Genomic DNA, 22,523 nt, shown 5'->3' on the forward strand with positions numbered 1-22,523 from the left:
ATGGAGGAGCTAATAGTATCTTGTTTAGGCTCATATTATCTTGCTTAGGCTAATAGAGGAGCTAATAATATCTTGTTTAATCCAATATTATGATTCTTAAGCTAATATGGGGCTAATATTGTCTTGTTTAGGCTAATGTAAGGACAGCTGTTATCTTATTTAGGCTAACATATTGGCTAGCTAATGTTATCTTGTTTAGAGATATTGCTATTGCTAACTGCTAATTGCTAAAGCTAAAACATTGGACACTTAAATCTAAACTATGCATATATATATATTCTTTTTATTTTTATTTTAATTATAATATGTGATATTACTTATTACCTCAGTATAATTGCCAGCATTACTTTTAACTGTTTTATTCTAGCTTCATTTATTTAAGTAATTTCAGTTATCTTATGGCTTTATACTTTATTGACATCACATTTCCGATGTGTCATTTATTTTTGCTGCAATGTCTGACACAAGAATTTTCTTTCGGGATTGATGAGGATTTATTTCGTTTAATATTTCAGTCGAGAGACGCCAGCTGGAGGAGACGTTCATCTTTATTGATGGTGAAATCCTTCACAAAAAAAGACCCCAGCACATTAAAGACAAAAGAGATCCATATTGCAGCACATCGAGTGTTTGTGTTGCAAACTTTCAGTCGGAGATGTGAGAATGTGACTGGTGCTGATGGCAGATTAGCTCTCGGTGGCCACAGTTTGATGGATGTGTTTACCGAATCACCGGTGCATCGACCCCCCGAAACCCTCCACAGCCAATCCGACGGCGTCTCCTCAGCACCGACACACAAGAGACAACACGGAGCAGCGCAAGTCTGTGGCAGGAAATGTGAGGAAACCGTCCTTCTGATGCTGCAAATAGACAATTTTGCCCCAAAATTGTGGGATGGACAATGTTTCTTGTTGTTTTCTTTTTTATTATTTGAAGTGTTTTTGTTGCTTCAGTCGGACATGTTGACACCTGTACGCAGGAGCAGAGCAGCTGGAGGACAAATTGTGCACAGCTGGGGGTTTGTCAGACCTCAGAAAGGACATTATGTCAACAACAGTGAGTGCAGGGTCGCAGTCATTGTCCTATTGATTGGTTTACCAACATCACAAAGGCAGGGGAATGTACAGGGAGTAGCTTCTGTGTCGTTTCTGAAGTGATGTGCTTTAGTTTCTGTCTATTTCTGTCTGAAACTGAACGTACTGGGTTCTATATTAAGATCTACTGTCTGGGACGATCCAGGTCTTGGTCTAAAGAGCAAAAACACCAAAGGCAACTGAACTAACTTTCTCGAAGACGTTTCACCTCAATCCAAAAATGTCCTCAGTTCTAGCTGACTGGTGGGAGGTCCCTGGTTTTTAAGCTTGTTGACAGCTTGACATGTGAACCTGACAATGCTAATGGATCACAGCAGGCGTGTTTTCAGAAAACTGCCGTGCAAATGTGAAGCAAACTTTGAAATGTCACGGAAAAAAATGGAAAAAAGAAAGTGAGAATTAAGCTTGTCTCCCCTGACTATTTCACTATTTCTTTTTCTGGATTTGTACATATATAACATATACTTTGCACCATGTACTATTGTTGTATATCTTAAAAGCCCCATAAGACCACGTCCATCTAACGAATGCACGTCTTGTAGCTCTGTTTTTGGTCGCTACATTGGCTTCTTGAGGGAAATATCTGGCGTTTTAGCTGCTAAATGCTCCACTAAACTCTCCTGCTTGTTTCTGATGGAGTCTGTCAGTTGTTTGCTGCTGAACATGTGTTGTACAGCTTCATCTCCTCAAACTGCGCTGGAGTGAATAAATTAAGCCGAGGAGTGTTGCCAGAAGATGGCGCTGTAGGCCACATGGCTGTAATAATCAGAGCAGAAGAAGAAGGAAAAACAAAACTTTGCATATCGATACACTCTTAAAATAATGGCCCAAAGTCTTTTTTTTTTTCAGGTTTTTCAGGAAAAAAAAATCTTGAATACATAATATTTATTCATAATTTTACTCAAAAATGTGATGACAGTAGATATCCACTGACACATTTAAAGAATGTCTGTCATTTATGTAACAGAAGAGGAGTAAAGTCAAGGGCATCTTCCACCCAAAAGGAAAAACATTTCAACCCTTTGAGGTGCAAATGTGGGATTATTTTGAAAAACCTTCATGGCCTTGTGGTCACTTCTATAAAGCTACATCAGGGATTCCTAAAGTGCAATACGGGATTAAAACCTTTCTGAATGAGATTATGTAATGTGAGAAAAAAAAAAATTAGACCAAAACTTCCGATGTAATAATGTTTGAAGAGACAGAAACAGAAAGCCTCACATTCTGGAGCCAAGTCCATGAAAGCCAGCATTTAGCATTTTTGCTGACTCAAAAGACTAAATAACAGCAATTCAGACAGGACACTTTGTCAGAGTTTAACCATTTGTTTGAGATCACATACATTCAGTTTGACGGTGACTCTGCTCGTGATGCTCTGGAACAATCTGAGCAAGCAGATAATCCCTGAGATCACAAACCCACCGCAGAGCCATGAATTTACAATTTTTCAAATACGGTATGAACACAAGACCAACTAAATAGTCTTCACTTCTAGATTACATAGTTCAAGGTACAATAATGAACCATCTGCAACCTACAGTCCCACGATATGGGAAACACCGGGGTTATATGATTGAACTGTTTTTAAAAGGTGGTGGTTGGGGAGGAGGAGGAGGTTTGTCGATGTGCAGACGGCTGGAGCAGCAGCGATGTGGTGAAGCGGGCAGAATGAATGAACGCTGCCTCGGTTCCAAAGCAGCTCAGTGGGTTGGGCTGGACTTCAGCGATGACGATTGGACAGGAGGGGCCATGTGACACCCTGAGTCTGTGCCTGTCTGAACTAACGCGAAGCTCTATTATTTAGATCCTAGTCTGCACTATAGTAAACCTGGTCACCAATGAGGGGACGAGCCCTGAATCATGGAGGTCATTTCAGTGGCTTCTCCTTGAAGCGGCCGCCATCTTGACCAGCTTGTACAGTCACACTGTCTTTTGACTGAGGCAAAATAAAACGGCCTGAGTTACACTCTTGACATAGGCCATCGTGTTAGGAAGGTGGCGATATGTACTTCTTGTTGTCAAGGTGTGTTTAAAAGCCATATAAGACCGTTTCCATCTGATGAATGCATGTTTTCTGTCTTCTAGCTCTCTACACTGGTTTCTTGCTCCGCTACACTCTCCAGCCTGTTCCTCTGTGTTGTACTTTGCAGCTTTTTCTCCAGAATCATGAATGAAATAAAGCTACGAGAGCAACAGAAGCATCAAAAACAAGCAGTACAATCAGCTGCTGCAGGACTAACATGTTGAACCACTCGTGCAGACATGCACCTGTTGAGCAGCGAAGCCTCTGAACGTTTCCTCCAGCTGTGCCGACTCACTCTGGATGTCTGTGTTTGACTTGTAGAGCACGTGCTCAGAATTAAATGTCAGACAACCTTTAAACAGTCACATTGATTAGATAACTCAGGGACAATTTAGACAACGCTGACCATCTTTCATGGCTTGTCCTTTGCCTGGCAAGTCAATTAAATGAGCCGTCTCGCCTGGTTTCATCCCCGCTGTGCGCCGACATGTTGCTCTGCTCACGTCTGCGCCTCACAAACTCTTGGAAAAGTGTCGTCTTCAACAACAGATGTCCAGAGGCTCTTTGTTGGTTTTTCCTTTTCATTTTTGGCCTTTTGTCTTTATTAGAAAGTCAGACGGTGACTTGGGGTGTCGTGCTCATACCTTAGACTGGTTTAAAAGACTTTATTAATCACTCTGAAACACAGAAAGCTTTATATATGACTTTATTAATGGTTAATACACAATTTACTCATGATTTATAGATAATCAGAACCACAACAGCTGGGTTGCCAGATAAAGTAAAATCCTCCTTCATCACACTTTTTGTTTCTCTATAACTCATCAGTAAGACCCCTCCAATGGGCTGTTTGACTTATTAACTGCTTCTTAACACTTGCATTTGTGATTCAAACTGCATCTCATACAACTGGCACAGTACAAGAGAATGAAAAAAAAAAAACAGTACGGAGATATTTGTGCATTTGTTTGCTTTTTATAAGTTACATAACTTAAAATTTATGAGGCAGTTTTAAACCAGCTGATAAAAAATACACTAATACATTTTGTACATTTTTTTTGTTATTATTTAGCTTTACTATGAGTTTGGGGCTAATAGTGTTCTCAGTGTTGAAACTACAGTTCCCATAATGCTTTGGAGGACGTGCACAGGAAGTGTAGTGTGTCTGCAGCAAGCGTTGCAGCGTTTCAAATGATCACAGAGCTAAACAACGATTCGTAAAGTGTTCACAGCAGCACAAGCAACACAAAGACTGGAGATTGTCGGCACAGACATGGTTTACTTCTCTCCTGCTCAAATAGACTATTTTAAAAGCCGAATCCCCAATAAAGCTGTTCTCATTCACATATTCTTCTGTTGTCACACAAGGAATGAATATAAAATCCTAATTTTGACACGTTTACACACATTTGGCTGCATTATGCTAAAATTAAAAGCTACTACCAAAGAGATTTGTTCAGATAATAATAAGAAGAAAAGGAATTGCTTCAGCTTGTAGAATAATTCTTGCGTTAAAGTTACGCTAAATATACTCTGGCTAAAGAGGTTTGGTGAACTACTGTTTGACAGCATTTCCCCAGCATATGGACCCTTTTACCTGAGGGAAGCATTTGGACATAACTGAAAAAGCAAGTCTGTGAGGTTTGTCGTGAATGTCAGGAGCATGTTCTGGAGGTTTAAAATTTCTCAATGAAGTCATTTCCAAAGTCAAGAATCAGTTTCAGCGCGTTCAGGATCAGCATGTCACAATCTGGATGCTGGCTGATTTCCTGGCTGTAGTTCTTCACGGGGAGGATGCAGTTGAGCGGAATCCCCAGTTCAGAGCTCAGATCCGTCATCTAAGTTTAAAAGAAGCAACATTTCAGTTGACGTTCAGGATTTTGGGGTCACATTCTGAAGAGATCCAGATGAAACCTACCTTTTTCTTTACAAGTTTGCTCTTGTAGATGTTCTGCAAGTCCTTCTCAGTTTCAGGACAGGCTTCATCAAGCTTGGTGACAACAACCAGTTGGGGAATACCTGCCGTTGTTGAAAAATAAAGTAAAAATCCAGGATTTTTCTCAACTGCTTTGCATAGATCTGCTTCACTGACTAAACCTGCCCACACCAGCCTTTGTCTGCTCTTACCCAGGTCGCTGGCTGCTTCTCTGATCTCCCTCATCTTCTGTAAAACTGAGTCCGAGATTTCTGCTGCGTTTCCAGAACAGACACAAACCAGAACATGGACTTTGTCATCATTAGACGGTGTAGGGTTGTAGCCAGAATCAGAAGAGGACAGCGAGGATGCAGGGTTGAACTGCAAAATGTTGGAAAGATTCAAGTCAATGGCAGCTCATGAACAGAAATGTTCTGTTCTACTCTGGAAAAGACATGCTTCCTACAACAGAAATCACCAAACTGACTCCACTGATACGTACAAGAAGCTATAGAAACAGAAAGAATCGACAGATTTTCAAGTTTTCGACTGTTTATGAATGCATCATGTGTTCCTGTAAAAAAAATCACATCATTCTACATGTGTTGTTTTAAAATTAGAAAAAAAATTAAAAGTCTTTCCGATGAACTTTGGGGGAAAAAAACAAGAAATGCAGACTTTTCATGTCAACATTTGTTTTTCCTGTTTTTCTGATTAATAGCATTATAAATGTGTCGCACTGCACAGAAGTCATTTCGGGGTTTTCTCTCCTTGGAGTCCTGGTTGTGCTGTTTCCATAGAGGTGCAGGACTTTATATTGCAGTGAAAAATGAGCCCACAGTGAGAAAAAATGTGACAGGAGCAAAACACAGGTTCAGAGGTGGTGAAATACAATAAAAACTTCACCACTAGTATCAGTTTTGCATTCAAGATTTGACCAAAAACAGTAAAATATTGAGTACATTTTCAAATTTACCAACCCCCCCTTAAAAAAAAGTTAACAGAAGTTAAAGAGAACAAAGTGAAGAGTGCGTCAGGTGAACCTTGTAACCCTCCATCACGTGTCCCTTCATGGCCAGTTTGATGTCGTCCACTCTGACTCCTCTCCCAGTGCCTTCCTCCAGACCCATGATGTCATTGAAGACAAACGGGTAAAAGCTGCCCCAGGTTTCTTTCCTGATTTTATGAGTTTCATACTGAAAAATAAGGATTGAAAAAAAGTTCCAGTTTTGTGAGATTTCAGGACATTTTAAAGCAGCGAAATCAAAACAACCATCTTAAATAAAACTAATATTTTATACCATGCAGCAGTTTGAATGATCCGTTTTGGTGACATAGAAAACAGTGTTAATTGAAATGTTCTCCTGAGTGATTCTGATTGGCTACAGCTGCAGATCACTCCTCAAAGCTACTTCTAAATATTTGAAATTGAATATTAGACTCAGCCACAAACGCTGCGGTTGGAAAGTCTGAGGAGCTCAGCACAGATCTGGAAAAGCAAATCATGGACTTGAACAAGTCATGAAAGTCACTTAGTGCCATTTCAAAGCAGCCACAGATCCTAAAATCTGTGCAAACAATTATTTCTAAGTATGAAGTTCACAGCTGAGTTGTGTTACTGACTCAATCAGGANTAAACATAGAACAGAAATCCTACCTTTGCTGCTGAGCTGCTGCAGAGAGGAAAGTGAAGGAGTTAAAACAGAGAAGGTACCTAGTAAAAATATCATCACTGTTTCGATTTTGACATTATTTTCAGCATTTTATAAGTTTTTTTTAATGTTATACCACGTTTAATGTTTTTTTCTTGCAGTTTCAGACATAATTGCTGGACAATTCCACAAACAGACACCCAGCAAGATGAAACACAATACTCAGGGGCAGCAGCGACTGCTAAATCAGAAAGTGAAAGTAGAAAGTTGCTTTATGTAAGAGCACCATACTGTGTTTCTACATCATCACTCTGATCCAGCAGCAGCAGCAGCAGCAGCAGCAGCAGCAGCACGGAGACGGTAGAAAACCACACTGACAGATAGTTTTGTTGTTTTTTTGCTCGTCTTGTTCCTCTGTCAACCACACATGTTCAGACAGCTGCAGTATCGATTTTACAGATCTCAGATCAGACAGTTGATTTGGTTCATTCTCAGAGCTACACTGGTTTCCTCTGTGTCAGTCAGCTGCCTCATAAATGCAACTGTCGACTTTTTGAAAAGCAGCATTTAGTTTGTAATTCATCATCTCGAAGTCTTTAGCGATTCTTTTTTTGATCCTGCTTCTTATGTTTTTTCTCCTTCTTGGTCCTCAGATTACAACATGGCATGTTTCTGTGAAGGTAAGCAGCACTAAATACTAATCACTGCCAGTGTCACTAAAACAGTTTAGATGTTGCTTCTTATTTTTTTGTCTTTGTTCCTTCTCTGTCCTCAGATAACAACATGGATAGTTCACCTGAAGGTAAGCGGCAGCCAATAATAGTGTCACTAAAATAGTTAAGTGTTGATTTTGTGCCTGAAATACAACAAAAACTCGACACAGAGTCAGGAGGTTGGATTTAAATGCCTCAGATACCTCAGACTATAAACAGCTCAGCACTTTCCAGCATAATATCAAATATGATCTTCTAGCTGTAGTATGTTTTCAAAGAGATACTCTCCTCTGTTAGTCATTTTATTGTTTTAATTATTCACAGATCTCTGAAAAAAGCCACATTTGAATCTCTATACTGTACAATTACAGACTAATCTCTAAATTTTCATTTTTATCTGAGGTGCTTTGAAAAGTCATTTCAACTCACTTGTGGTTTAAGAACAGGAACAATATTTTTAATAGTTTTCAGTCAGAGTTTAGAGCTTGCCATAGCAGAAACAGCCCTCCTGGCCAACATGGAACTGCCTGTAGTCCGAGCAACCGCCTCCTCAGGTCACTGTAGTACTAAATAATAAGAAGCTCCACCTGGTGGTGCAACCAGGTACTGCAGACCAGACATTTTTTGACATATTAACGGCAATTAATCAATTAACCATTGATAATTAACATCCCTACTATAAATTACATTGAGGATATTTGAACCCTTTTCATCCTGGGGTGCTCCTTCAGGTCGCTAAATGAGGCTCTGCTGGTTATTCCTCAGTCTCGGCTTGTCAATAAGGTTGACTGAGCTTTTGCTGTTACTGCGTCCAAACTGTGAAACGGTCTGAGATCAGATGGGCAACATCGTATCTCGTGTCTTTTAAATTCCTTCCTAAAAGTTCTTTTACTTAAAAGCCAGAATGAATGTTTGACATATGGCTGTATGTTGTTATTCCCTTTTTGTTTTCCTGTTGTTTCATGGCCTTGCTTTATTATTTGTTTATTTTCACTCATGTTCATTGATGTTTTTAGTCTTGTTTAATACTTTGCTTCACCCCACCAGTTACCCCAGATGGCCATGCAGGCTTTGGACAGCTGCCATCAGTCTCACAGGTTAGTTAACTCTCTGCAACATGCTGATAGAAGCAAGGCTGCAACATGTGATATTAAAAAAGAAGACTAAGACAAACACTATATGAAAATATGGTGGAAATAAACTATGTAACATTTACTCAATCGTTATATACCACAAACGTACACTTGAGTATTCTCATGTGATGCTACTTTATTCTTTATTTCTGACATTTCAGGGGGAATATTGTCCTTTTTTCTCCACTATATGGAAGCATTTGTTCACGATGGTTTATAAATGAACTGGCTTCCAAAAACAAGTCACAATGCAGATATGATGAATTTTATGATGCGTAACAAAAATCCTCACAAAAGCTCTACCTGTTGCCTTTGTTTTCACTTTCAGGAGCCGAGCTCACAGGAAATTCTATTTGAACTGCAGAATGGTATGTGCCAACAAGTTATTTCTAATTAAAAGTGACAATAATTTTTTAAGTTTACAATCAATGGAAATTAAGTGGAAATCTGAGAAATAGAACTTGAGGAGTCTTAAGTCGCCTTTAGACTGTGAGAAACAATCCCCAACTGTACCAGACGGGTCCACTAAAGTCTTTCCTTATTTGCCAAAGTTACACAAAGTGTTTTGGCTTTTGGATCTATCATTTTGAGCTGTATTTATGTTTTTTGTCCCCAGAATATTTATTCAGAAATGGCACATGCAACAAGTCACACCAGCCAGTATATTCTGTGTCATTTCACATCACGGTCTGATTTGTGGTTTTGGAGATATTCAGTTCAATTTAATTTTGTTTATATAACGCAATTCACACCATATCCCACAGTGCTTAACATAGTCAGACAAAGACCTTATGAATTTTTAACAGAGATCCCAACAGTCCAAAGTTACCGTTGGATTCCTTCTGAGCAAGCGGTCGGCAACAGTGGGAAGGAACCAAGCTACACAAGCAGAACAGTTACTATTTTGGAGATCAGAGACTTTTTCTGATCCAGAGATGTCCGCAGAGAGAACAAGCACAGGACCTCGGGGGAACCACAGAGTTAGTGACATGTAATGGTGGTTATAACTGTATGGAAGAGAGGAGAGGAGAGGAGCTCAGTGCATCATGGGAATCCCCCGGCAGTGCAAAGCTATAGCAGCATAACAAAGGGACAGTTCAGGTGATCCTGAGCAGCCCTAACTATGAGCTTTATCAAAGAGGAAAGTTTTAAGACTAATCTTAAAAGTAGAGAGGGTGTCTGCCTCCAGAACCCAAACTGGGAGCTGATTCCATAAGACAGGAGCCTGATAACTGAAGGCTCTGCCTCCCATTCTGCTTCTGGAAACTCTGGGAACCACNGAATGAAGGTTCTGGACTGGTCTCCCCAAAGTCCTGACTGAAACCATCAAGAACCTGTGGACTGTGATAAAGAGGAGTCAAAGATACAAGCAGAAGCTTGTGGACAGCTACCAAAGGTGACTAGATGAAGTAAAAATGGCCAAACATTAGCATTTCTACATTTGTGACCCAGCAGATTGAGTCTTATTTCCAGACGACCAAAAAATAAATTCAGAAACCAACAAAAATACATGCAAGACGTGTTTCGATGATTCCATCATAGAAAATTCAGAGTTATCTTTAAGAAACCAAGTACATATAATGTTGAAACCGAAGCTTGTTTTTTTTTAGCCTTTTTTATACAGTATCTGTCATGCCCTCCACCTCTGGCTCCGCCCAGTGGCAGTTCCTCTCCCTCCTTCCCTCCACAGGGTCAGGTGAGTGAGGCACGTGAGCGAGGTACGGACAGGTGCAGCTGATCAGGAATCAACCTGATTCTCTCCAGCTGCAGCGGGGAGTGATCTTTCTGCCAGACTCATTCAGTCTCCCATAAAAGACACCGGCAGACCACTACTCAATGCTGGACTGTTACATACCAGCTGTTAGTTGATCCTGGCTCACTCTGCTCTATTCATGATTTTTTGCTTCGTTCTGCCTGATTAATCATTTGTTTCTGCTCTGTTCAGTTCCGACACTCTCCGCTGCCTGGTTCCACTGGTTTGCCACTCCAATCCCTCATCACTCCAGCTTCACATCCCTCCTGCAAAAAAACCCAATCCCTCTGCATCTGCCCAGAAAAAGTCACCACCAACCCTCGGACCTGCCACGCTGCTTCACCACCCACCATCGTCCTTCCCCATTCCCCCTAGTTTGTCAGTAAGCCTTCAGTCTCTTGTTTAACCTTGTAATCAATATTAGTACTTCAGAATTTTTTATAATTCAGGTTAGTATAGTCTTGTGTATTGTTATAAATTCTGTTAGAGTAGTCAGGTTAGTATAAGTGACTTTGTTGTTAGTGTTCTGTCTGAGTACACCCCTGTACAGGGTCACTGGTCCAGCTCTCCGTTACTAGGGTTAGATTCTATCTGCCTATAGGACTGAGGCCTAATAGGTTCAGCAGAACAGCTGAAGCTGGAGTCGAGGAAACTTGTCTAGCTTTTAACTGCCTCCATCCAAATGCCAACCCCACTGAGTCTGATAGTTAACTCTACTAAATAGCTTTCATAGTCTAGTCACCCTATCAGTCACGTTTGGTAACGGCAGCTTTCCTCTAAAGAGACCTGACTCTTGGTCAATTGCTAGGGTGTAATTTAGAGGTTAGGAAAGAAATCCTCAGAGATGTATTTTAAAATTCTATATTCATCTTGAACCAGAACAACCTTTAAAAACAGGAATGATCATGGTTAACTAATTTAGTTAATAATACAGAACTAAGCTTTTCTAAATATATTTCCTCCACAGTGTAATTTGGAATGGAGAGGGTAGGTAGCTTGGTCTTAGCTGCCCCGCCTGGTCCGGTAGAAGCTCTTAACCTCTTAAGACCCAAGCTCTTGTTTGATATGCAGTTCTTTATTTTTCTTAGCTATTTGGTCTGATCAAATGGCAAAATATAAACAAAAAAATATATAGAAAAAAATCTTAAAAATATGAATTAATAAAAAAATAACTATTATATAATAATAAAAAAAAATACTGTGGTAATAAAACCCAAAATGTGATGTCCATGTGTAGCAGATGTGCTTCGTGTCAGAACAGGCTTGGGTGTTCGCCATGCCTGGTTCAATACTTTTTCTTTTTAGCTACGCAAACTCACTTCCCTTTCTCAACTACGCAGTTAGAATTACTGGTTACAAAGAATCATTTATAATTATTACAACATCTGAATCACTTCGAACTTAAGCAAAATCACTTTATTGCATTATTTTAAAATATATAGTCTCTCTATTTGACTGGCTTCATACCAGGGTCTCTGTTCATGGCTGCTCCTGGGATCTCAATGTTTGACTCCACTTGACATTAGTTACCCTCCTGTCCCCTAGAAGGGACTATAGTTATCTGTACCAAGCATTACCTTTGACCCAAACGTCCTGTTCCCGTAAATACGTTTGTTGTAAAATGAATATCTTACTATATGCTCTGTCTGCCTTGTCTATGTCCACACTTGAACCTCTGAACCAGATCTGTAACAATGTCTTGTCTTGTAGCTCAGTAGGAGCAAATGTAAAGTGATTACCATACAGATATGTGAATGTTAGCATCAAGAAACCTGAAAGTGGGTCAAACCCATCGAGTCAGAGCCAACAGAGGAGAGGTTACATACTTTCTTGGTGAAACTGGTTCCTTCATAGTTAATTGCGCTGACCATAGCTGTGTTCACCATTCTCCCTCGTAGCACAGTGCTGACAGAATTGATGAAGGTGGACTTTCCGTTACCGATTGACCCGTAGAGCAAAACTCGGATTTGTGTCACTACATCTCGTTCAGGTTCGAAATCCTTCACATACTGCAGCTCCTTAGTGTCTCTGTTCAAATGTGCAGGAAATAGGTTTAAGACAACAGTTTGAACATGACTAACAGCTAGCACGTTCACTCTTATATTATTAGCATTTTGCCATTTGCTAATTAGCACTAGATCGATGCTAATTTATTCACAGCTTTATATCAATTTAAATTTGCTAATTAGCACTGGACAAATTTAAATGTTGACTTGTTGACGGTGCTGCATAAAAAAAGTCACAAGGTCACCAAAGTTAAACGTCTGAAGCACTTTTCATCCAATAGTTAGAACAGTTGGTCACAGATTCACCCTCTGAATGCCAAAACTCACCAGACAGTTTGAAAGGTGTGTTATCTTTAAAAAACATGTGTGATGTGCAGCTCATTTGGGAAAATTAAAAAGATCTAAGCAGAAAATTGTGATTTTTCATCTAAGTCAGTTTATTCTACCTGTCTCACTTAAATAAACTTTTTGATTGAACTGCAGGCAGTGTTTACACGGAGAGGTGATAAGTATGGAAACACATCAAAAATACAGTAAAAAGTAAAATATCGTATGTAAAGCCACCATTTTTTTTTCCAATATCCCCCCCCCAATTTTTTGTTACCTACAAAAGAAATTAAAGAATTAAACATAACTTTCTTTTACTCCACAGAAGACGTTTCATTCAATATGTGGACTTATTTATTTTATTTTTTTTTAATAAAGGTGCAGGTATGGGGGAATTATTGGAGCAAAACTAATTGTAAATGTGTGTGGAGAGTTGTGTGTCTGTATCTTAATCTGTGTGTCTGTGAATGTGTAAAAAGATCTTAAATGTGTACAAAGATATTATTGGACGTAAAGTCTAAGTGCTTGGCTTCAAGTGCTGGAAATGCAGACAAATCACCAGTTCCAAGTCAAGCGGGCCTCACAATGGGCTGTTTTTTTACTCATGACCTTTGCTGCACTTCTGTCGTGAGAGATTGGTATGTGTAACTTCAGGGTTTCTGTGTCCTGAGCTCAGACTCACAGATACCNTAATATGGAACAATCAGGTCTTTAAGATACGATGGAGCCTGATCATTAAGACTTTTATATGTTAGAAGCAGGATTTTAAATTGGATCCTTGATTTTACAGGAAGCCAATGGAGAGAAGCTAATACTGGAGAAATATGATCTCTGGTACTGGTTCCTGTCAGAACTCTGGCTGCAGCATTTTGCATCAGCTGGAGGTTTTTGAGAGAGTTATTGGAACATCCTGATAATAAGGAATTACAATAGTCCAGTCTAGAAGTTATAAATGCATGGACTAGTTTCTCAGCATCACTCTGAGACAGGATGCTCCTGATTCTTGCAATATTATGTAGATGAAAAAGGCCGTCTACAGACTTGTCTTATGTCTATTGAGCATCATGTCCTGGTCAAAAATAACTCCAAGGTTCTTTACAGGAGAACTGGAGGCCAATGCAATACCATCTAGAGTAGCTATCTGATTGGATAGTGTGTTTCTGAGGTATTTAGGACCAAATACAATAACCTCAGGTTTTTTGTTTGGGATTTAAATGAAAGAAATTACAGGTCATCCAGGCCTTTATGTCCTTCAGACATGCCTGCAGTCTGACCAACTGATTGGCTACATGTGGCTTCATAGATAAATGTAGCTGTGTGTCATCTGCATAACAGTGGAAACTTACGCTGTACTTCTTAATCCTATTGCCTAAAGGGAGCGTGTACAAAGTGAGAATGATAAATATGTGACACTGGCTAAATTTTGGTCACCAGAGCTCCAAATGAGTAAACTGGTGTCATCAAGGACCGCTGATCACTAAATATTTTACCATGTTTCTCTCACGATTGTTAAATTTCATGTCAGACAGTCAAAAAACACCCAATGTGAAGCTGTCTTAACACACCGTTTGCTCTTTCTTTGTAGCTGCTGAGACTTTGTTGAAGTACTATCCTCACCGACACAAAGACACCAAAATCAAGAAGTTCTACAAGGATTTTAAAAGAGACTTAAAGAAGTCTGGTGCAGGTGTGTTCAACAGGAAAGAGATGCTCACATGACTTCTAGTTCAGGCAATTCAAGCTGCATTCTTGTTGTATGAATTCTTCTGCATGTGTGGACTGTATATCCTTCAGTGTGTACATACTAAATAGTTATGTTGTTTTTGGTTTGTCAGCAAAAAGCCGCAAGGCATCGTCCAGTCATGCAGTAAAGNTTCAGCTGGAGGTGGAGGTGGACATTCAGCTGGAGGTGGAGGTGGACATTCAGCTGGAGGTGGAGGTGGACATTCAGCTGGAGGTGGAGATGGACTTCTAGCTGGAGGTGGAGATGGACTTCTAGCTGGAGGTGGAGATGGACTTCTAGCTGGAGGTTAAAGAGTAAAAACAGATGCAACACTGAGCAAGGAAGGAAAGATGTCAAAAACAGTCATTTTAATTGTGGTTAAAATGCAGAAATACATTTTGTAGAATCCCGTCTGAAATTTGTGCCGTTTTTTAATTTGAAGTGGAATTTAGTGATATTAGACAGATTATTCTGATACAACAGGAGACAGAAACTGCATTAAAAAGAGTGAAGCTGATACAACATGAGAATAAAATCATTAAGTTAAAGCCTGAACTGTGACATGTTGGTGCTTTCATGTTACTTACATGGCGATGATGATTCACCTCCCATGACTAAAAATAAAAGGATAGAAATTCTAAAACAAAAAATGAAAATGTAATGGACTGCATTTCAGTGATGGATTTTGACTTGACTTGACCTGTAAATACATTTTTAAAAGGCCCTTCAAAAGGAAAAAGAAAGTTCATCATAACCTATTAAGTGTTTTTAGTGACACCCATTACAGCTACTGAGAGTCAACATTAATAAAAAAAAGACAAACTGATTGTTTCATCCAAACATGTAGGAAACCAAATTCAGTAATTTCCAAATTCAAACCTGAAGTTTAATATATATATACATTATATTATGCTTAAATATTATAAAACATTTAACTGCCAAACATGAAATACGACAATAATAAAAATGTAGAAATACAGCTGTTTTGCTCTTTTCTAACCTGATGGTAAACATAGAACAGAAATCCTACCTTTGCTGCTGAGCTGCTGCAGAGAGGAAAGTGAAGGAGTTAAAACAGAGAAGGTACCNCTGCAAAAATGTGGTCGGACACCTACCAGAACGTCGTCTTCAATGTCAGTGTTCTCTACCACGAGACTGTGCCAGGATTACTGGAGTGTCCCAAAAACATGGCGGCAATCAGAGAACTACACAACGTGTTAGTACAGTATAGTCGCAGTAGCAGTCACAGTCACAGTCACAGTAAAATCTCCAGTTGTTCTATTAGTTAGTGAGATGGTGGTAATGAGAGAAGTGGTGGTTTAGTACCTTATAGTCACAGTCACAGGAACAATAACAATAAACAAATCCTGGTTCAAACGAAAATGGTGGTAAAAGTTTACTGGCTCCAACAGCAATCAATAACTTGTAACAATTTAAAAAAAAGAAAAAGAAAAAAAAAGCATACACAGAGTGTCAGTGATAACTAAGTTACTTGTTTGTATAATATTTCATGTGTACAAGACACCTAAATTATAATGTGTCAATATGAAACTAAACTTGACATGAAATTAGTTGTATTGATGAGAATGTAATTATGAAATAAAATAATAAAACTTATAATTGTACAACTGCTCTCCTACTGCTTGACATCACTGTCTAGCCGCTGTATGTTTGAACACATGAAGCTGTGGAAGGAAGGATGACAGATGGAGCGATGTATGTACAGTACTGCAAAGGTGAGAATGCTTCTGAAAATAGTGAATTACATTAATCAAGTAATATTTGTAAGCAGTAAGAAAAATACCACTGTAGTTACTTTTAAAAACGATGCTACACCATAAATCAAAATAAAGAAAAGCCTGAAAATGGTGAAACCTGAGATGGTTCGTTGTGTCAACACATTTTACAAAAAACATCCTATTACACAACCCTGTGGTTTTCTGAGCATAACTGTTCATATCTGTTCTATAAATTCGTTTAAAACATGTGTTTATGTTTTTGATCCATCACTGCAGTTTCTCCATAAATTCACTCCTTTACCTGAAATACAATGAGTTTTCTGTATTGGTCCTCAAATTCCTCTTCAGCCATTGTGACTTTCTCTTACTCAAGACACATTTCTGATGCAGTTGGTGATGTAACTTTAAACTATGAATGATTTGAGTTCACTAATGTCAACCAAATCTCTAGAATTTTCATTTATTGTTGTACTGTTCTCAACAACAAAAAAATGTAGTCTTTTCAGTGATAATTGTGATTGCAAAAGTTATTTATTGGAGCACATTGGTGCATTTGTGACCTAAAATCCCTCTGAAAACCTCCATTACATCCCTAAAAACTAATCTCTGTGTATCAAAGAGAGGAAAAAATCTCTAACTTAACAGTGACACAGATGTAATTCTAGATAATTTCTTTCAAATCTTTAAAGTCTCTTTACTTCCCTCCACTCTCTGCAAAACTACTCTGCACCACACAATGGTAAGCTGGATATGTTGAGCAGTTCAGAAATACGTGTTTGAAGCATAAAACTAAGAATAATGACACCTAAAGATCCACCCATTGATTCCTTAAAACCCCATAAATGTGAATGCGTGTTTTGATTGTTTGGGCTTTGACTGCTTATTTCACTCATGATGTGTTCTCTGGCATATACGAAAACACACAATATGGACACGTTGACAAGGTCAAAAGAGTGCTACCACTCTACTCCCTTCTGCTTAAGTGATAAGCCATCCTCGGTCGTATCAAATGTTTTTATTTCAAGACTTGGGATTATCCAAAGTGTGTCTTAATCATTTAATTTACTGCAGGTACTTTATAAACCCAATTAGGTGCCAGAGGTAGAGTTTTGTTAGTTCTCAGTCCATACTGCTGTTCAAATGGTACAATATATTTTCAGATTTTTATTTTGTCTGATTGTGAGGAAGCTCAATTTTGGTCTCATCAGACCAAAGAATCTTCTTCCAGTTGACTTCAGAGTCTCCCACATGAATTCTACTGATCTCTAGTTGAAATCTAATGTGAGCTTCTTTCTCTTTGTCACTCTCCCATAAAGTTGTCGCTGTCTTGATGGCCTCTCTCACTTGTCTACGTCATTCGTTTTTGAAGACAGGCTGCTTCATATTTACGCAAAGGCCGTGAGTGCAATCACTTTTACAGCCACAAGTCAATAACATCAGCAGCTTTTTATCATCTAAAAAACATTGCCAAAATCAAAGGTATAGTGTCCAAGCCAGACTTAGAGAGACTAATCAATGCGTTTGCCTCCAGCAGGTTAGACTACTGTAATGGCTGCTCACTGGCCTCTCTAAACGAGCTGTAAGGTGGCTGCAGTTTATCCAGAACGCTGCTGCTCGAGTCCTGACTAGAACCAGGAAGTACGACCAGATTACTCCAGTGCTCAAGTCTCTGCACTGGCTTCCTGTCGCTCAGAGAACTGACTTTAAAGCAGCTGTGCTTGTGTACAAGTCTCTTCATGGTCTAGCACCAAAGTACATCTCTGACATGTTAGTGCCATATAAACCATCTCGCCTCTGAGAACCTCAGGGAGGGTTTCCTGCTGATGCCCAGAGTCAGGACCAAATATGGTGAGGCTACGTTCCAGTTTTATGCAGCTAAAATCTGGAACTGGATTTCAGAAGATGTGAGACAGGCCTCAACTCTGACAGTGTTCAAATCCAGGCTGAAACAGTTCTACTTAGTTGTGCATATGACATCTGAAGGTATTTTATCTGTACTCTTCTTATATTTTTATGGATTGGTTTTATCTGCCTCTTTGCTTTTAATGTAATTAATTAAGAATTGTGTTTATGTTCTGTGGACTGATTTTAACTGTCTTCTTATACTTTTGTGTGAAGCACTTTGAATTACCTCGGGTACGAATTGTGCTATACAAACAAACCTGCCTTGACACTTGTTGTACCTTTTATATCTTGAATTAGTTGACATCTCTTTGTAGAAATCCGTTCTTCGCTTTGACCTAAAAAAAGTTTTTTTCTCTTTTTTTTTCTCTCTTTTTTTTTTTAGTAAATTCTTGTAAAAAACAGAAACAAAACAAAGCCAAATTAAATTGGAGATGATTCAGTGTTAACACTGAATAGGTATTATCTGTACTTCAGATTCTCATTCATTCATGACAAGAGGTAAAGTTTGAGAAGATGTCTTGCACAGGGGAAGAGACCAGTAGCTGCATATGCTGAGAGTCACTGCAGACGCAATAAGAGGATTGGCTTGAAAACCCATATAGGCAGTGTGCTGAACTAGCTAAGAGCATTGTGGATAAATATCCAGAGTCTTTTGAACGAATGGGCAATGGATATTACACTTTAAGCAAACAACTAAGAACCAGGATAGTTTTTAAACCGAGACAATACACTAGCACGAAAACTTTGAAAACCAAAACGATTGGTTTATGCCTCCAATGAAGACCTACCAAGACCATCAAGAAAGAGTGCCAAAATAGATAGCCATGGCTGTGTCAACTGGTAACATGCAGAGCTACCTGAAGGGGAAAATAGAGTTACGGAAAATAAAGAGAGCTATTGACTATTCATTCCTAGGAAGGACAAAGATAACACTACACAACACACACTGACTTAAAGAGTCACTTCACCTATAAAGCATATTTGTATCAAGCAGGTGCTGTGTGCCTTGAATCTTTGCCAAAAGAAGTTACATTTACAAGTGTAATAGTCATATTTAATCCCAGTGTGATGACACGCCGGATGGAAGGAGGCGGGACATGCTGGTGAAAAATGGAAAAGGTGGTTTTATTACAAACAAGGAGGGAGAGTGTGGGTAGGTTGGTGCAGGAAGTGCAGCGGGAATAAGGTGCAGGTGCTCGAGCTGCAGACGCTGTAGCCAGGTGAAGGAGGGGATCCGAGGGATCAGCGCTGCAGCTCGTGAGGGGAAGGACAGCTGTGCTCGGAGAGGTGCTCTGCTGCGGAGTGGGTGGAACTCGTGACTGGAACCCAGTGGAGGTGAATAGCTGGAGAGATGGAGGGAAACACACAGTTATGGATACGCTCGCACAGAGACGCATAGAAAAACTTGAGACTTCAAAAAGTCCAGTGCACGACAGAGAGCTGGCCTAGATACCCCGTGAGAGGTGTTCAATCTTCTGGCACTGGGAAGCACGAAATGCCAGGCTTTAACCACTGCTTGATCAGAGCCCGCTCAGCCAGCAAACACAAAGCACAGGACACCAAGCACAGCCTTAAGTGGATTTCAAAATAACGGTGTTCTTACCAGGAACACCACACCCAGAATTCATTGGCCTCCATTGATTACTCAATATTTAAACAAAGGAAAGGGAGCTCGTGGGAGAGCGTCTGGTGGCTGAGCCTTGGTGCAGAAATAACATGGGGCCACTGCCCAGAGAGCCCACCACCCACAGTGCATTAGATCAGAGTCAGGTGCTATGCCCACCGGGTGGTAGGCAGGAGTGGGTGTCCTGGCGTACCACTCTCTGGTGGCGTAGACTAGCACTAGGGACATGGAATGTGACCTCACTGGCGGGGAAGGAGCCTGAGCTGGTGTGGGAGGTGGAGTGCTACCGGCTAGATATAGTCAGGCTTACCTCCACGCACAGCAAGGGCTCCGGAACCAAGCTCCTGGAGAGGGGTTGGACTCTCTCCTTTTCTGGAGTTGCCCACGGTGAGAGGTGCAGGGCCAGTGTGGGTATTCTCACAAGCCCCCGGCTGAGTGCTTTTTAGAGAGGGTCGCCTCTCTGCGACTGCGTGTTGCAGAACGGAAAACTCTGACTGTCATTTGTGCTTATGCGCCAAACGGCAGTTCAGAGTATCTGGCCTTCTTAGAGTCTCTGGGCCATGTCCTGGAAGTGCTGCTGCCTGGGGACTCCATAGTTCTCCTGGGGGACTTCAATGCTCTCATGGGCAATGACGGTGAAACCTGGAGGGGCGTGATTGGGAGGAACGGCCCGCCTGATCTGAATCTGAGCAGTGTTTTGTTTTTGTACTTCTGTGCTAGCCACGGATTGGCCATAACAAACACCATGTTCAAACATAAGGTTGCTCATAAGTGTACCTGGTACCAGAGTACCTTAGGCCAAAGGTCGATGATCGACTTCATAGTCGTATTGTCGTGACTTGGCTTGCCTGGTTCAGGCCAGTGATGATCAGGCAGCGTCGTCAAAATATATAAATGAAATAACGATCCTTAGCTACATACTTAAGTTCCCAAAAAAGTTCTACGAGAAGGAAAAAATCTCCAAACAGTCATCAGAGTCTGATGTGAAGTTATGTTTATTCGAAACAGAGGCTGCACGAACAATCATGAGCAAAATCTCGAGACTTAGCTGGCTAACAATGCATTACATGTCCTTGTTGTATACTTGTGAACTTCGTCCAACTTCCCTCCTATCGTGGAAAAACCCCAACCTGGCTACTTTGATACCCATCAGAGATTCCATAGTCAGCATTATTTCCTGCTTAGCACAGTGTAATCTAAAACTCTGCTGCCACGCTGGATTCCTGCTCAATTTACCAGTCCATCTACGTCCCAACCCTCACCTATGGTCACGAGCTTTGGGTCGTGACCAAAAGAACGAGATCGCTGATACAAGCAGCTGAAATGAGCTTCCTCCTCAGGGTGATTGTCCACACTTGAACCAGATCTGTAACACTATCTTGTCTTGTAGCTCAGTAGGAGCAAATGTAAAGTGACCACCATACAGATATGTGAAACACATCAAGTCAGAGCCAACAGAGGAGAAGTTACATACTTTCTTGGTGAAACTGGTTCCTTCGTAGTTCACTGCACTGGCCAAAGCTGTGTTCACCATTCTCCCTCGTAGCACAGTGCTGACAGAATTGATGAGGCTGGACTTTCCATTACCGACTGACCTGCAGAGCAAAACTCGGATTTGTGTGTTATGACCCTGTGTGGGTCATCTGTGGTGTTTTGTGTTTTTGCTGCCTGTTTCTGTCCTCAGTGTGAGTGTGTGTGCATGTGTGTGGTAAACGAATGGATCAGGAGCAGGTGGTGACCCCGGGTTGGCTGTCTCACCTGCTGCCGCGCCGGATTCCAGCCACCCAATTGGTCAGAGGGCGGGCCAATCCACTATTTGAACAGCCCGCCAGCTGTACTCGTCCTCCTCACCTCCAGCCTCACCACCTCGGAGAAAGCCAGCAGACCCTTGCAACTGCACCGCAGGAGGATGCAGCAGTCGTGTGTTTGTTCCAGGATCGTGTGAAACAGATCCCCAGTCCTGTAGTGACTCTTTGTAAACTTGTAGTTAGAGAGCAGAGTAGGAGGGAGAGGCCCTTTTCTTTTGAACCTTTTCTCCTGTTTTTTTGTTATTAGGTAGGTAGGTAAGATTATTGTCTTTTATTTGCTTTTTCTTTTCTGATAGTCAGGGTTCGTGAAGAATAGGTTTTGTTTGTTGTTTTGGCCTGTTTCCCCTCTTCGTTATAAAAATAAAAGAAACTGCTCGTTTTTGTTACCTGACTTGTCGTGATTGCTGGCCTTCTTCGAGGTGGAAAGACTGGTGTGGAGCAAATATCATGCTATGCTCAAGGTTCCCCTAGACCGGGGCATAACATGTGTGACTACATCTCGTTCAGGTTCAAAATCCTTCACGTACTGCAGATCACGGTCAGCGTCTCTGTTCAAATGTGCAGGAAATAGGTTTAAGACAACAGTTTGAACATGACTAACAGCTAGCACGTTCACTCTTATATTATTAGCATTTTACCATTTGCTAATTAGCACTAGATCGATGCTAATTTATTCACAGCTTTATATCAATTTAAGTTTGCTAATTAGCACTGGACAAATTTAAATGTTGACTTGTTGACGGTGCTGCATAAAAAAAGTCACAAGGTCACCAAAGTTAAACGTCTGAAGCACTTTTCATCCAATAGTTAGAACAGTTGGTTACAGATTCACCCTCTGAATGCCAAAACTCACCAGACAGTTTGAAAGGCGTGTTATCTTTAAAAAACATGTGTGATGTGCAGCTCATTTGGGAAAATTAAAAAGATCTAAGCAGAAAATTGTGATATTTCATCTAAGTCAGTTTATTCTACCTGTCTCACTTAAATAAACTTTTCGGTTGAACTGCAGGCAGTGTTTACACGGAGAGGTGATAAGTATGGAAACACATCAAAAATATAGTAAAAAGTAAAATATTGTATGAAGAGCCACCATTTCTTTCCAGTATTT

At 40.3% G+C, this 22,523-nt stretch overlaps 1 protein-coding gene and 1 long non-coding RNA gene across 2 annotated transcripts; both read right to left on the reverse strand.

Moving 5' to 3' along the window:
* Nucleotides 1-3,806: 3,806 nt before the first annotated feature.
* LOC103369294 (interferon-induced protein 44-like) lies at nucleotides 3,807-21,169 on the reverse strand. The gene is made up of 5 exons (XM_008297976.1): nucleotides 21,082-21,169; nucleotides 6,076-6,228; nucleotides 5,245-5,413; nucleotides 5,036-5,136; nucleotides 3,807-4,955 (listed from the first exon to the last, which is right to left on the reverse strand). The coding sequence occupies exons 1-5, from the start codon at nucleotides 21,139-21,141 to the stop codon at nucleotides 4,794-4,796; spliced, it is 645 nt and encodes a 214-aa protein (XP_008296198.1). The 5' UTR covers nucleotides 21,142-21,169; the 3' UTR covers nucleotides 3,807-4,793.
* Nucleotides 14,551-15,382, reverse strand: LOC103369293 (uncharacterized). Its single transcript, XR_520821.1, has 3 exons — nucleotides 15,370-15,382; nucleotides 14,927-14,953; nucleotides 14,551-14,639 (listed from the first exon to the last, which is right to left on the reverse strand). It is a non-coding gene; the product is annotated as an uncharacterized LOC103369293 (long non-coding RNA).
* Nucleotides 21,170-22,523: the final 1,354 nt, after the last annotated feature.

This window comes from Stegastes partitus, unplaced genomic scaffold (assembly GCF_000690725.1).
Source record: "Stegastes partitus isolate 25-593 unplaced genomic scaffold, Stegastes_partitus-1.0.2 Scaffold1266, whole genome shotgun sequence".
NCBI lineage: Eukaryota > Metazoa > Chordata > Actinopteri > Pomacentridae > Stegastes > Stegastes partitus.

Bases quoted from the DNA above. Each gene is read 5' to 3' on its own strand.
- LOC103369294 (XM_008297976.1), bottom strand. From the start codon at position 21,141: ATGGTGAACACAGCTTTGGCCAGTGCAGTGAACTACGAAGGAACCAGT. The intron at 5,137-5,244 runs GTAAGAGCAGAC...CAACAACGGCAG, and splicing joins AGAAGCAGCCAGCGACCTGG to GTATTCCCCAACTGGTTGTT. The intron at 4,956-5,035 runs GTAGGTTTCATC...TTTTAAACTTAG, and splicing joins GCAAACTTGTAAAGAAAAAG to ATGACGGATCTGAGCTCTGA.